At 36.5% G+C, this 15,606-nt stretch overlaps 2 protein-coding genes and 1 non-coding gene across 3 annotated transcripts; 2 read left to right on the top strand and 1 right to left on the bottom strand.

The window, feature by feature from the left end:
- Positions 1–1,546: 1,546 nt before the first annotated feature.
- Positions 1,547–1,665, bottom strand: LOC117626809. Its single transcript, XR_004585631.1, has one exon. It is a non-coding gene; the product is annotated as a 5S ribosomal RNA (ribosomal RNA).
- An 8,328-nt stretch (positions 1,666–9,993) lies between these two features.
- Positions 9,994–10,744, top strand: LOC117625983. Its single transcript, XM_034357594.1, has one exon. It carries the CDS (start codon positions 10,157–10,159, stop codon positions 10,529–10,531), a length of 375 nt encoding a protein of 124 aa, XP_034213485.1. The 5' UTR covers positions 9,994–10,156; the 3' UTR covers positions 10,532–10,744.
- A 1,398-nt stretch (positions 10,745–12,142) lies between these two features.
- LOC117625114 lies at positions 12,143–15,490 on the top strand. The gene is made up of 5 exons (XM_034356707.1): positions 12,143–12,531; positions 13,299–14,022; positions 14,114–14,492; positions 15,107–15,169; positions 15,247–15,490. The coding sequence occupies exons 1-5, from the start codon at positions 12,210–12,212 to the stop codon at positions 15,316–15,318; spliced, it is 1,560 nt and encodes a 519-aa protein (XP_034212598.1). The 5' UTR covers positions 12,143–12,209; the 3' UTR covers positions 15,319–15,490.
- Positions 15,491–15,606: the final 116 nt, after the last annotated feature.

Genomic DNA, 15,606 nt, shown 5'->3' with positions numbered 1-15,606 from the left:
CGGCTGCCATGGTTTTAGATCTAAATCAATTATTTTAACTCTCAATTTGGACAATATTTTTTGGGTCAACTATACTTAGGCAGTTGTCAATTGGGAATCCAACCAACAATCTCTACTGTAATGTTAACGTCGAGAGATGTTAGGGACAGTCGCTCTATTAATAGCTTATAATATATATTAATGACTAAAAATTACTTACACAGTCTCATAATGTATGAACAGTTAAAGTCACCAACGTGCATGCATGAGTAACTATTTTTAGTAATAGTATAATCCTTAAATATTTGACATGTTACGTTGTCAAACTGTTAATCAAATCTCACATACTAACAACTAATTGTGAAGTCACACAATACCATGTAAATAAATTATCACGTATAAAATACAATAATTGATCCGTTTCACACAAGTGTCTCTCCTACCAAACATATATTCGAACTCCAAATGCTAAATGTGGGACAAGGTAAACGGGGCCACAGCTACAGTCATTCCTGAATTGATCCAACTGATGTGGGGGCACCAATGAAGTGCTATGCAAGAAGCAAGTCGAATACGTTTTATCCTTTAGAGAGTTGGGCAGTAGTGCATTATTGTTTGTAGGCTGAATTTGTTTTCGAGACAGTACATAACATACATATATTATTAATGGACCCTCCCTATCGATATCAACAAATAGTTCGGTTTCGATATGAATCTGGTTTTGATTTTGAAGCATTATTGTTCCTTAGCCTAAACATTGAAATTGAAAGTTTTGTGCGGGCTTTTCTTGTCTCCATCTTTGCCCTAGAGAGGGACAGCTATAACTACAGAAGGCTATTGTTTTCTTTCCAAATAATTTAACCTCATATATTATATGTGATCAAATTTTCATCGAGAGCAAAAATATACTTGTATTGGATTAAAACGACGTTATTTAACAGTCTGACATTATAACACGTTAAATTCTTTTTTTCTTTTTTTTTTTTTTTGATGACACAAGGGGAAAAAAACTCCAAACATAACCTACACAACAGGAACAACGGGATCTAGAGACCCCAATCCTATCATTTACCAAAGCTACTTCAGCCCAAAGAGGCACTGAGTCAAACCAACACACGTCTAAGTCCAGATTATAGCTACCATTAGCCACACAGTCAGCCAAGCAGTTCTGCTCACGATAAACATGCTGAAGATCACAATCACGGAGCAGCTTTATAAAATCCCAGCAACTAGCTAACAGACCAGCAAGAGGATGGCCTCCAAAAGTATCAGGACTCTTCATGAGATGCACAACAAGAGCTGAATCCATATCAATCACAAGATTAGAGATCCCACGATCTACAGCAAGCTGCAAACCAAAAAACAGCCCCCATAGCTCAACTTCCAAAATCTGACCAATCCCCAAATTCACAGAAAAACCACCAACCCAATCTCCCACGGAATCACAGATAACACCCCCAGCACCAATAGCCCTAGACCAAGGCTTACAAGTACCATCCACATTTAATTTAAAAGCTCCAATCCCAGGATGCACCCAAGCAAGCTCCACCTGAATTTTTTAAAAGAAGGGATGCAACACGAGAACTTCCCAGGAGGTCACCCATCCTAGTACTATTCTCGCCCAAACTCGTTTAACTTCGAAGTTTTGATGGGATCCAGTGCATGTGAGTTGGTATGATCGCATCCTTTTAAAAGAAGGGATGCAACACGAGGACTTCACAGGAGGTCACACATCATAATACTACTCTCGCCCAAACTCGCTTAACTTCGGAGTTCATAACACGTTAAATTCTTTAACAATAGATATAACTGATATAAGAAATTTTGTTTTTTGGTCACTACTGCAAAGCATGACATTGACTATACGATGGAACATCTAAAAGTAGAAGTATGACTATGATGGTAGGGGACTGATAAAAGTAACTTGTATTGGGTTGAATTTGAGGGGTACGGGCTAAAAATAGAAGACGCTAGCTAAATGCTTTCTAGCTCTTCCCAAAATTTTCAACAATATAAATCTTAAGTTTTCAAGCTTAAACAATATATGGTTGCCAAAGGGTCTAGTTCAATAAAAAAAAAACTTAATAATTTTGAAAAAATAAAGAAAATAATAATGATTCTTCGTCATCTTTTCAAATTTTGTAGTAGTGTGCAAGGAAATTTTATGTTATAAGACTACGTTGTTTGAGTATATTTCACAAGATCCAACCAAAAAAAAAAAAAGAGTACATTTCACAAGAGTGTTCTTACCCTTTTCTTTTTTGGGGGTAAAAAGTGCCTAACCATTTCAAATCTTTACCGGAATGGACAAGCCTTTAGGTATTGTGTGTGTGGCTTGCATGTCTTGGAGAGGTGAGGAAGGCCACGTTTGGTGGGGACTGCTTGTCCATTATCATGTTTGAGAACTACAGGTTTTTACCATCATGAACACTTTGACACGTCTATTATTTATGAATATATATAGTACTTGGGACATGATAAAGAGGCCATTGGGGTAGTTTATCAGTAACCATCTAAGCCATTCCCACGAAACTTTTTTATTATTTTATTTGGGCACATCAATGTTGCCAGACATTACAAGAGGGTTCCTTGGAGTTTTCTTAATGGGTTTTTGCCCTTAAATTGTAAGTTCTTTAAAGCTTAGTTTCCTACAAGTCATCACCCATGATTTTTGGAAGGAAGAAGGTGAGGCTGGTGTTTGGAAGGAAGAATTTTTGGAAACAAGAAGCCCGCCATTGGAGCAACCTATTAGGGCTTAGATGGTTATATAATTCAAGGGCATTGGTGTGATTCTTCAAACAAAATTAATTATGCAGGAAACCTCTTGATTGCTCCAATAGGTTTTATTTTTTTATTATATATAAATAAATTTAAAATTATTTAATTATTTAAAATATTTTTATTTATAATTTAATACTTCGATTTGGGCCTAGACATATTCTCAAGGGTAATCACATGCACAGATAAAACAAAATCTTTTTATAAACAATTATCATATCACATGATTTTCTTTTTTTTCTTGTTGAGAAAATCACTTTAATTTCAGATATGTTTCTTTTTCTTTTCTTTTTCTTTCCAAATATGTGATTTCAATTAATGAAAACTACTTTTTTTTTTTTTTTTACGTGATTGTCATGAGTCATGACCCAATAGCGGGTTGCAAATATCTGGAATTATCATCACTAAAGAGGATATTAAAATCAATCAATGTGATCCTTCATCTTTTGGTCTACACATCAATTTGATTCCTTTTCTTCATTAAGTTTAATCACGTGACCAGCTTTAAAATGATATTTTCATTCAGATATAGCTCAGTTTAATTATAAAACTCATGCTTTTGCTCAACCATGTCATCTTCTCTCTATTAAGAGTTTTAATTATATTTGGGTTCTATCGAGGAGAGCATCTAGTCTTTTTGATAAAAGACATGAGTTTTTTTTTCCATGGGTAGACATGTTGCACTTTGACGAAAATACCGTTTTAAAGTTGATTTTGTGCCATTACGTGACCAATTTTACCGAATATTTTGATGGAATGCGATCAGAGCGACCAGACTGATAAAAGGGACACCATATGCATGTGCCCAAGGAACATATATAGTGTAGATATAAGTGGGATAAAGATGTTAAAATCATAAATTTGAAATGTAGTACTGCTCAATGATCACAGCACCTTTGGCATCATGACTTGTATGGGCCACCATTGAACTCATTTGTAAGCTCAATGCCTCCTCCAACTTCCAAGGCTCTGCAAAAGAAAAAGAAGTATCACTTACCCATGAGCTGCAAAATCCACCCTCTTTATCACTTGGATTGGTTACTCCATAAGGCCCCAGAACTACTGGATATCGAGTTTCTCACATGATTTGGCAGTTTAGTGTCAAGCCCAGAAAGGCATATCTTCTGAAACTTAGCCCACATTTTATGTTTTGGAGACAGTGACTGAAATGCCATGCCGGCAATTTTGGTTTTCTTTATTTTTGGAACTTTCTGTAAGCTTTGGATAAATATTTAGAGGATCTTAAAGTATGAAGTACGTACGTACCTTTCTCTGAATTCGTCAAATTCTTAGATTAAACACTAAATACGAAACCGACCAAACCAAACGTCAAACGTCAAAATTGTATCATTGTCAAACTTAATCATCACTGGGTTAAGCAGAAACTCAAGATAAGGGTTCAAGTCCTTGTTCCTTCCACACAGTTAATCAACTCAATCTTATCTTCGTGTGTATATATATATATAGATAAGATTGAGTTGATTAAATCACCTAAAATTGATTAAGAACAAGTTTCTATCAGATAATAACTTTTATGTATTTTTTTCGTTTAAAAAACTATTAATGATCTAATTATTGCTGAAAAGTGAAAACTTATAATAATTTTTCAATCAGGATATAAATTATTGTATGATCCTAATATACGGTTTCATGGTGTAATCTATTCACTTGTTATAATACGACGTGATCATTATATAGTACCACACACTTTAATTCTGAATATAAGAAATCAACACTACAACAAAAAGTGGAAATAGTCATCATTATTTGGTGACATTCAGGGACGGACCCAAGAATTTTGTGTCGTGGGGTCATAGTGTAAAAGTTTAATTTTTTTTGAAAAATTAAAATAACATTGAAAATAAAACTAGAGTACATTCATTCATAATTCATGTAAAAAAACAACATTACAAATTACAATTGGCCACGACGAGGTTTTGGAAGTGGCGGAGCTGCTGTCAGCGGCGACAATGGAGGATTTGGAGCTTCAATGCTAGGTGGGGAAGAGGGTTAAAGGTTTGTGGGGGGTGGAGATTGGGGATTTAGGTTTGAAGGTTTAGAAAATAGGTGTTTTGGAGTGAAAATTCGGGAGGAAGAAGCTGGGAATCTGATCTGTGTTTTTTTTTTATAACACTTGGACCAAAACGACGTCGTTTTGGCCAAGTCTTTTTAAAAAAAAATTCGCTGGTCCAAAACGACGTCGTTTTGGCCAGGTCTTTTAAAAAAAAAAATCGCTGGTCCAAAACGACGCCGTTTTGGCCAGCGCGTTTTTGTCCAAAACGACGCCGTTTTGGCCAATCTGTTTTTAAAAAAAAATTAGAAGCTGGGCCAAAACGACGCCGTTTTGGCCAGCTTCTTTCAAACAGAACAGAGCCCTGTTCATCTTCTTCTTCCTCTTGTCTGCAAATCCTCTCTCTCATGGAGTCATACCCCATTTCAAAGCCACCTTCTACCTTGCTTCCATGGAGTCCATAGGGTCGTTTGACCCCATGAAACCACTGTGGGTCCGTCTCTGGTGACATTTCCGGACTAAAGACTTTAGTCACCCCAACAAAAGTCACCAAATAATGATGACTATTGCTACCTTTTTTTTTCTTTCTTTCAGTGCAATGAAACAATATGCCGGTCAAAAGAAGAGATCATAATCTCATGTGAACATTTTGGCAGAAATCTCAAGCTTGTGGCAAAGTATGATGAGCCAGTTTTTCAGTGGAAGCTAGCTAAAGTTGGATAGTGTGGTCCATATATACATGTGAGGTAGCACGACTCAAGAAACATGTTGGGAACTCTGTCGAACACTGTAGTTGAGCTATCCACCATTGGTAGTAGGAGGCCAACTCTTGGTGAAGCCATTAGTGGACAGCAAGTTGTAGCCAAAACAAATAACATGTCACGTTGGTGACCCAAGTTTTTTGTTTTTGTTTATTCTTTTATACTAGTAATATAATTTGGTTGAAGCTTTCCTGTGAATTATATTGCTTCTTTTACAAAAAGTATTTTTTAAAGAGTGTTCAACACTAGCCTCGACTCAATTAAATTTCTTCTATAATCCAATTCTTACTGAGAATGCTTCTATAGCAAATACTTCGGCTCATAGAAAAACTTTTATTAGAAGAACAACAAACTCTTTTATTTTATAATCTAGATATATACACTTTGAAGATTTTATACGAAATGTTGTCATGAGCACTTTTAATTATTTAAAATCAACTGAAATATGCAAAGCCATGTGCTGCAAACGTTCCAAAGTTCAAATATCTAATTATATATTGGTCGGCCTAACTAACAAATCCATATGTTCTATTCACCAACTTTCAAGTCTAAGTCCCAACTAGCTTTTTTAAATAAACCAAAAGATTAAGTGAGATTAGCTTCTCAGTATCAGTCATCAAATTTACAAACATCCATCATTCTCAAAGAAGGGACCAACACTTCAGAAGTCCCCCGCCCATCCCCTTGATCATAATTTATTAATAAGAAATAAAAAAAAGATACAAGAACAACATGGGGATCAAACCAAACCCTGCAAAAGAGAAAGACAATGACAGAAATGCACAACAACATGCTGACTTAAGAGAACAAAACTCTGAAGGAGTAAACAAAAGAAACTAGAAAAACTGGTAATTAGGAATGCCTAGCCAGTCCTGCTAACAAAAAGGCAAAATAAAAGAAGGTGCAGTATCCCACCAAATTAAATCAGAGCCCAAAGCACCATGATTTGCCAAAGCATCAGCAGCATGATTACCCCTCACGAAAGATATGAGAAATCTTAAATGACATGTGTTGGAGACGATGCAAGCAATTTTGCCAATCAACTCGTAGAAGCCAGGAGACTAAATGCGGAGAGTGAAAGAATTTAGTAACTAAGTTCCAACTAGCTTAATTATAACATTATTTAGGGTAGAGGATCCTCCATATTCTTTATTTACTTATTTATAACCAACTGGGCTATAGCCCCACTAACATACATGATTAAAAAACCACATCAGAAATGCAAGAAGAATGAAAAACCTATACATGGTTAATATTACCTAGAGTTTGCCAACCAGGTTTAGCCTAATAAAAAATGATATTGACTTTTAAACTAATAATCTCATATTCGAAAACCCACGACACCAATATATTTATATTTATTACCTAGAGTTTCCTTGCATGTCCTAGCTGGTAATAATTGTTAAGTAATGAAAATATTACCCAGAACTTGCATGTAGCATGTTGAATGTTAAAGTGTATATGTCAATCAAGAATTTTGCACATTACTTTTCTCTCAATATTGTTGGTCATGTTTGTTGAGAGTTCTATGTTGGGATAGGATTTGTTGGCATAACTTGTGGACTATTGACTGTCTTTTCTTATACATCAAGGATTTCCATTATAATTGTATTTGATTTACTTTAATTCTTGATTTCCTAATGTAAATAAAATATGAATTTATTATTTACTTAGGCACTAAAGCTCCGTTATATTATAAATATGACCTCATACAAGAAGAAAAATATTCAGAAAACTTCTACAAACAAATATTCTCTCATAATTCTCATATTTTAGTTCACATCATTTATTCCCAATTGATTTTAGGATGAATGCTCCAATCATATTGTGTTACCCAAAATTAATATATATATATATATATATATATAATGAGATCTTGCATTTCCTAGATCCTATCTATTTCTCTCATGCTAAACTTCCATTTTCTGGGTACGTGCAACTTGTCATCTCTATTTCATAAAGTGATGAGCAAAAATTTTCCAACTTATTTTGAAGTTTGCCGCATCACCATCAAAATATTCAAATTCCACAAAGACTAAGCCAAAAGAGTAGAACAATACAAAACGAAACAAGACGGCCTCGAACAGGCAAGCATCATCAACCAACCATCTCCTGTACACCCAAAACTACAAACAAGCTGCAACTATCAATTACTAGACATACCACATGGCGCATTCCAAAGCCGAATTTTATTGTCCGCTACCTAGCCGTAACATCATTAGTTTGGTCAATTAAAGCCACTGAAAAACAAAAAAAGGCCAAAAAATTGGAAGTGTGCTAATAGTTGCACCCACCACTATAGCATGTTCCATGATTATGGTATTAGAACGAGTTTGTTCACGTGTGAAATTTCTGGGGTAATTATTCTCAACAGTTTGAAAATGCACTACGCGGTGACTAAAATAGTCTCTTGACTATATTAGCTCTCTTCTCAACCATCAAAATTGCTTGTGACGTGTAAAGACCCGAAGAATCATGTGAGTGGTTCGTGGTTGAGGCAATGAGCTTTTTTTATGGTTTTGGAACGTAGCATGGAGACGACAGACGAGATCAAATAAACGAAGGGGTTGTTTTTTGAACGTGAAGGTCAGTGAAGAAGAAGACGAAGCCAAATTTAGACTCACCACCAACCATATTATATATTATTTATATATTACTACTCCCGTACTGCCATACACGAAAAGTGAAGCTTTTGAACCCTAATTAATTATAAATATTTTCTCCACCTCAACTTGGTCGCATGAGGGCATGGTCTTAGCTTATGATTATATCAACGTTTTATCATGTTTGAAATAATACTTGGTCTTGTCAAGGAGGGCTAGTTCAATTGGTAAGCTCCTTGCATTGTATGTGGTTCTATTAGTGTTCGAGTTTCATTGCCAGCAATCGTTATTGGTGTGCAATATGTAATTTCATACATAAATTCATATAGGTGGTAGCTGACAGTTGAGTACCACGCGTAAGTCCTTATAGCTTGAAGTTGTAAGTTTATCCTAACGCTAGTGGTGAAAATAGCCAATCTCCCTAAAAATTTTCTTGACGAAATAAAAAATAATTGGTCTTAGCTTTTGATTATATCAATGTTTTAAAGTATTATTTAAATCCTAAGGTTGACAAGTGATGAATGACTAATTTGAATTGACTTAATCTACGTGTACAGTACAATAATTGGGAATTTGAAAAAAAAAAAAAAAAAAAAAAGGGTTACCTTATTTTCACCCCAAGCACATCCATAATTATTTAATAAACATTACCTGAAAATTTTCTTTATTAGGGTATGGTCAGAAGGTAACCTAGCAGCCAATGGATTCCACACCACCACATTGGCGGTGGCACCCCAGTTCGAACTCCAGAATCGAACTTTAATGTAACGTAACAGCAAAATCCTAATTTAAAATAAAATTTTATTTTAAAGGTTGCATGTTAAAGAAATGAAAATAATTAAAAAAAGAAAAGGTTGAGTGTGAAAAATGATAGGTAGCATTCGAGGTTTGAATTCCCTGCATGTGATGAAGAAGATGAAGGGTGATGGATAAGATAATCATAATAATTGGGTAATGATGAAAAGAGAGCTAATGAAAGTGAGCAAGCGCACGTGGTAGAGCAATAAGACCTAGATGAAAGATTCCCTTTGCTCATTTGTGTTCACACCTACTTTATTAAGGGACAAAAGATTCCATTCTAAACCCCTTTCACACCTGACTTGCTGCTCCTTTTGAGTCTTATCTACTACTCTCTATTTAGTTGGTGCCATTTCAATACTTTGGTAAAATATAGTCTCTTGTTCGTTAATGGTCAATAAACTTACCTAATCAATGATTTCAGTTTAACCAATACGTTAAGAGAACATGTCAAATTTTTTGTCCGAGGAGAAGAAGTACATTTTATATATGATTTGGTTCATTATTCAGTGTCTTGATATAGTTTCTTTTATTCATTACGTCACGAGTTTGAACGTTGAATATACTCTTTATATGTTTTGAATGTCTCGTTTTCGTTAATATTAAAGAAGTTTAACTGATTAATTACGACACGATTTCTAATAGTGGGATCACACGACTGCAAGATAGGTCACTTAATTAATATAATTAATCTTATTGTTGTGCTTACATGAGAAATCTAATCATAGATATGAATGAATGTATTTTTTTACCACTTGGGCTAAAAAGCTACAAAACCTACCTTGTCAATACATATTGATAAAGCCAAATGGATTGGCATCACAATTTTGACCTCTTTTTTATATTTTTATTGCTTAACTAGTGAAGCTGATCAGCTTTGAGCATATAGTGATTTTGTCATCAATATAGCTTTAGGTTGGGGGTGAAGAGGTCAAAACTCCCACCACCAGCCACGTAGGACAGCATGTCATCCAACGTGGTAACAAATTAGGTTTGACTCTTCCTCTCATAAACTTTATCTTTCTCCCATTTCCACACCATATTCTCTCTCACCAGTTTATTTAATTAATTTCCCTCTCTCCAATCCTCTATATATAAAACACAAAGCACACAAGCATACCTCTCCATTTCCATTTCCAAAGCAGCACCCAAACCTTTGCTCAGATATTTTCTTCACTCAAAACTCAAAACCCAAAACCCAAAAAAAGAAGAAAAAGAAAAAAAATATGGGGAATTGTATAAGGCATGAGCCGTCTATGCAATGGGGAGGGGATGATTGGGGTTGCATGGCAAATGGTGTAGATGATCATGAAGAGGACATGGAGGAGATCATGAAGAAGAAGAAGACGATCAAGATGGAGGAGGCCCAGGGGGTTTTTGAAGATTTGGGAGCAGCTGGGTTGGCTAAGAAACTTGGTGGAGCCACAGAGGTGAAGATCAAGATCACAAAGAAGCAGTTGGAGGAGTTGCTGGGTAGGGTGGATTTAAAGCAAATGTCAGTGCAACAGGTTTTGGCTAAGCTGATTAGCTTTGGTGATCGATATGAGGCCCATCAACGGTCTTGGAGGCCTGCCCTTCAAAGTATTCCTGAGGTTAATTAACTAATCAGGTGATTAGTGATATGATTAGTGGTGATTGTGGTGGTGATCTCAATCCCTTAATTTTGCCTTTTTGTATATGTGAAGCTGTTATTGTAGTTGCAAAGGGAATATCAAAGGGGGGAAAAATGGGGTCATAAAACCCTTGTAAACATTTTGTTTAATTTTGTACATTATATACTTAAGAGTTCAAGACAAAAGCCTCAAATTTGCCAATCTCTCTCTCTCTACATATATATATATATATATATATATATAATTCAAAAAAAGTGGTGCTCTTTTTGGTGGTACAAGGAGGGGAGGAGGAGACCTAAAAGGGAACCTAACCTAACAACTAACTTGGCTACAAGAGCAGGTGGCAGTGACCATTTACATAATGAGATAATGTTCACCAAAACATATAACAGTAAACCGGAAAAAGAGTACAAACCCAGCGGTCCAAGAACCAGTGGGAGCTTCAACGAGGGCGATATGTTGAGGAGGTGTATTGAGGGGTTCAATTCAATCGTCCAAAACTATAAAAGAATTATTGAACTCAAACATTTTTATTGAAGGATTCAATTCAACCGTCTAATACTATAAAGAAATGATTGAACTCAAAAAAATTCATTGACCGCCTAACACTACAAAGAAATGATTGAACTTAAACATTTTCATTGACGGGATGACAATTAAGTACCCCATTATTAGAGCAACTCCATCTATTTGCCCCTTGTCATGGCAAAGGGGGAGTTAGGGCAGCCACTATTTACGTGAATAGTGGCTGCCCTTGCAAATAGTATTGTGTGTTTCCACCCGTTGCCATGAAAAAGAGCAATTACTATTCATTTTTTTGTTTTTTCACAAATTTGTTTACCTAAACAATTAATTTGGATAATATTTTCGGATAAAATTTTTGAGTTTATACGTGTCAATATTCATTATAAAATTCATATCTCAATCGGATAAAATTTTGGTATTTATAGGAAAAAAAATCAATATTTTTTGGTTTTTTTATTTAAAAAATTCGATTTTTTTCATTTTTTTATTGCACAAAAATTGGCTGCCGTTGGATTAGAGAAAAAAATATGATCAGAGAGCCCAGAGCCTAGAGCGCGACATGTGGACTTTAGCAGCACTGTAGCACGTGAGCGCTGTAGCGGCACTGTAGCACTGATGTCAGCACCAAAACGAGGGCTGGAGCTCGGGCCAACCTTGCCCTCGGGCCAGCCCAGGTTGCTTGGTCCCACCTTGCACCTGGGCTTGGGCTCCTCACTGGAAATGAATTTTGGCATTTTTTCCCCCCAGCCTTAGGCTCTGTCATGCCGATGGAGTTGCTCTTATAGTCTCACCTGAATAGGGTAGGTTCATAGGGGGATTGGGCCCCAAAGGATTTTAAGACATGTCCTCAGGACCAAATTTATGAATCCCAGCCAGAGCCCAAGCCCATGCTCAAAACTATCTTCTGACTCTTCTCCACGACGCCGCACGAAATCGAACTTCCGAGCCCGCCAAAAACAAAGAAAAAATGGAAATGCGAGAGAGAAATATCTAATATGAATAAAAAGGAAACTTTTTATTTTGGAATCCCTCCAATTTTTCCAAATTCAAATATGACCCTATAAAAACCACTCTCTCTCTCCCCCCATTTTCCCTCTCCCTCCAATTTCAAGACCCAAAACTAGTTGCTCTGTTTCTCTCCATGGCCGACTACGAGCCTCCCTCGTTCTCTCTCGGGTTCGATCTGGGTTTCGATTCGGAGCTCCAAACGGCTGCCACGGACCACTCCACTCCCGCACCAGCTCCAGACCCTTGGCGCGGCTCCGATGCCCTTAAACCCTTTGACGTAGATGAAGAGATCGGGCCTCAAATCACTGGTCCGGATCCAGAAATCGGTCCCCGACCAGTGCGGCCTCTCAAGCGGCTCAAGCGAGGACTGGCTCTGAAGCGGGAGCCCGCGACGCCGATTCGTAATATTGACGATGATATCGAAGAGTTCTCTTCTCCGGAAGATATTATTCGAGGTATTGTAAAGATTTTTGTTTTTGGTTTTAGTAATTTTGTTTATTTATGGTTTAGTGAAAATGGGAGTTGAAAAAGTTGATTTCTTTTATGTTGTCTTTGATGAAATTGGGAAATAAAATGGGGGAAATATGGTGGAGTTGATTATCTCCATTTAAAAAAAGAAAAATATATAATAATACATTGTTTGCAGATGGTTTGGGGAAGGGAAGTAATTCTAAAGCATATTTCGATGTAAGTTGTTAAGTACAAGAAAGTAGCATTTTTGTTAGATTTGCAGATGTAATGTAATGAATTTTTTTATTTATAAAACTGATGGTTTTTGTGATTTGGGGAATTTGGGTAATGCAAAAGGTGAAAATTTGAGATGGGAAAATGGGTAGGTATGGTTGAAAATTGAAATGCCTTTTAGGAGTAGCAGTACTAGTAGGGACTTTATTTGGTAAATTAATTGCTTAGAGCAATGGGGTTGGTTCTTAAATCTGGGGGTTGATAAATAGTGGCAAAAATTTTAAGCTGTATGCAAGAGGCATAAGCAAGCACATTGAATAACGAAGTTTTGTGTCTTTTGATTTGTAGTACTATTAGGAGAACTTTCTCGGTAAGTTAATATAATCATTTTCAGATTTTTTGCTAGGAAGGTCTGCTTTGCACAAAATCTTTCATCTGACTCATTTTCAGATAGTGTGCTTTCTCTCTTCCTTGTGTGTGTGTGGGTCTACCCTATTGGTTATGTATTTAGATTAATGGTTGCCAAAATTTGTAGCAGATGCATATCGGCCAACACAATACCAAACTGTTTCCAGTAGTTCAAAGATCCCATTACATGGAAGTGGGGTTTTAACCTCTCAATCATCCTGCCATAGCATGGGAAGGAAAAGGAAACCTGCTTCAGACGTCTCAGCTTCTGTGGGTATGGAGGCGAACCACCAAGGATTGATGTTTCCAAAGTTGACTACCAGTCCTCTTCGAAGGTTCCAGTTAATTGATTCTGATTCTGATGATCCTTCAGTCAGTGGAAATGGGAGCAGGGTTACTTGCAACGTTGATCCATCCTCAAAGAAGCAACACTTCAAATCCGGCCATTCTGCAAGTACTAGTGAAACAAAGAAGAAACTATCAGTGCCTCAAGATGGGGGTGATGTGGATCTGTGGAAAGATTTCCGTCCAATCAAGAAGTTTAGCATTCCAACACCTGCTTTGGATGAGGTATGTCAAGAATTTCTCCAATCCGCGAAGGATAAGACTACTCAGAAATTGGGGAGGGATTCATGTCTACATACAAATGAAATTTTTCAAGAAACGACATGTTGTGTCCAAGATGTTGAACAACTCTGGAATGTGGCTGATCCCCTTCCACCTGCTCATCATTACTTTTTCCATGACGATCCAAATATTCGGAAATTAGTCTGCAGTCGCTTACCCAATTTTTTTCCACTTGGCATTAACATCAGAGGAAATCAACAGAATGGTTCATCAGTTATTGACTACATGTAAATACTTTTTTTTTCCTGGTTGTTTCTGGTTTTTATAAACTTTCATTTTGAGTGTTATGTCATGACATGTTTCACATTGTCACTTCAGGGGTCAATTTAGCAACGGAGAAGCTTCAAAGCAGAAAGTGAATCAAAAAATTCACCTTGACCAAAGCTCTAAGAGGAGAAATAAATCAAACATATCAAATGTTGAAGAAGGCTTACATGCTTCCGGAGGCTGGATGAATCCAAAAGGTAAAGCAGCACAGAAAGGTAGTGTCAATAAGAGCTCAAGAAAGGGAAGAAATAGGTCAGCCAAATCAAATTTTGGAAATGTCGAGCATACTTCTGGAAACTGGGTGGAACCCAGAAGCAATGCCAGTACAAAGCGGATTCAAGCAAATGCACAACCTTCTGGTCAATGGTCTACGCCCAGTGCAAGTGGGCAAGCTGCTGGTCATTGGTATACTGGCCCTGGTGGAAGGAAGGTATGTTAGAACACTTCATATGGATGATTTTATTGTATAGATCTTATGTTAATAGCTATTAGCCGGTCCTTTTTGTACTTGATAGATAGCAAATGTGGACAGTATAAAAGGTTCTAAAAACTAACTGCATTGTTAATGAATTATGCTATTATGCTTACAATCTCTAAAGTAAAAGTGTACTAAATCCTACATTATCTTATTGTTGCTTTACAAAGGAAGCGGAGTGATAGAGTTTCAGCAAAAATTGCTGGATCCTTGGTTATAATGTTTGTCCGGTTTGAATAACGTTATACATTGTCCAGTTTAAATTTTCCTTCTGTAGATAGCGATCAAGTGAGATAGTGTGATACTTTATTTTGGTTGCAAGCATCTGTTAATTTGTGATTCATCTTGAATCTTCCTTCTAGAAATAGGAAACTAGAATTTGATATTGCTGGTGAGATTTCATTTGACCCTATGCAGGCATTCTTATCCACGGTCACATGGATATAAGTGACTTGGTTGGCGTTGTAGTTCTAAATTTTCTGTAATGTCTTTGACATTATTACTGCATGCATATATCTCTCCTTGCCTTGATCATGTACAGTTGTAATGCTTTTAGTTTTTATCATCAGGTTTATGTAAGTAAAACTGGGCAGGAAGTGACAGGCTCAACAGCATACAGACTGTATCGGAAGGTACATGTAAATCCATACTTTTCAATGTTTCGTTCTCTCTGTGCAGCTTGCTCATTTTTAACCTTTGTCATGGACAGGAAAGTGGAGCACGGTCTGTCAAAGCCAGAAAAATGAAAGGAAAAAAAGAAAAAGGTTCCAAGAAGAGGTGAGGCTGAGAGTTGATGCCATTTCCATGTACCAAAGTATTTCTGTAACATTTCTTGTCGATAATTTCTCTATTTTAGATTTTTTTTTCCCCATGTAATATGGTCGTCATAATGTTGACAAACTTTTCGAGAGAATTTATTCCGTGACATAATACAAAGATAGTTATTTCTTTTCCGTACTTGGGTGCTACGACCAAGACCATGATTCTGACTATAACAATGAAGATAAGTTTGCAGTTGATTAGAGTAATTGGCCACCAACCATTTGCACTGAAGTTTGAATCACCCTCC

This window comes from Prunus dulcis, chromosome 4 (genome assembly GCF_902201215.1).
Source record: "Prunus dulcis chromosome 4, ALMONDv2, whole genome shotgun sequence".
NCBI lineage: Eukaryota > Viridiplantae > Streptophyta > Magnoliopsida > Rosales > Rosaceae > Prunus > Prunus dulcis.
This window is presented reverse-complemented; position numbering and strand designations above follow the sequence as displayed.

Excerpts from the sequence above, each read along its gene's own strand:
- LOC117625983 (XM_034357594.1), top strand. The coding sequence starts at position 10,157 with ATGGGGAATTGTATAAGGCATGAGCCGTCTATGCAATGGGGAGGGGAT.
- LOC117625114 (XM_034356707.1), top strand. The coding sequence starts at position 12,210 with ATGGCCGACTACGAGCCTCCCTCGTTCTCTCTCGGGTTCGATCTGGGT. Across the intron at positions 14,023-14,113 it reads TCATCAGTTATTGACTACAT|GGGTCAATTTAGCAACGGAG; the intron begins GTAAATACTTTT and ends TTGTCACTTCAG. Across the intron at positions 15,170-15,246 it reads CATACAGACTGTATCGGAAG|GAAAGTGGAGCACGGTCTGT; the intron begins GTACATGTAAAT and ends TGTCATGGACAG.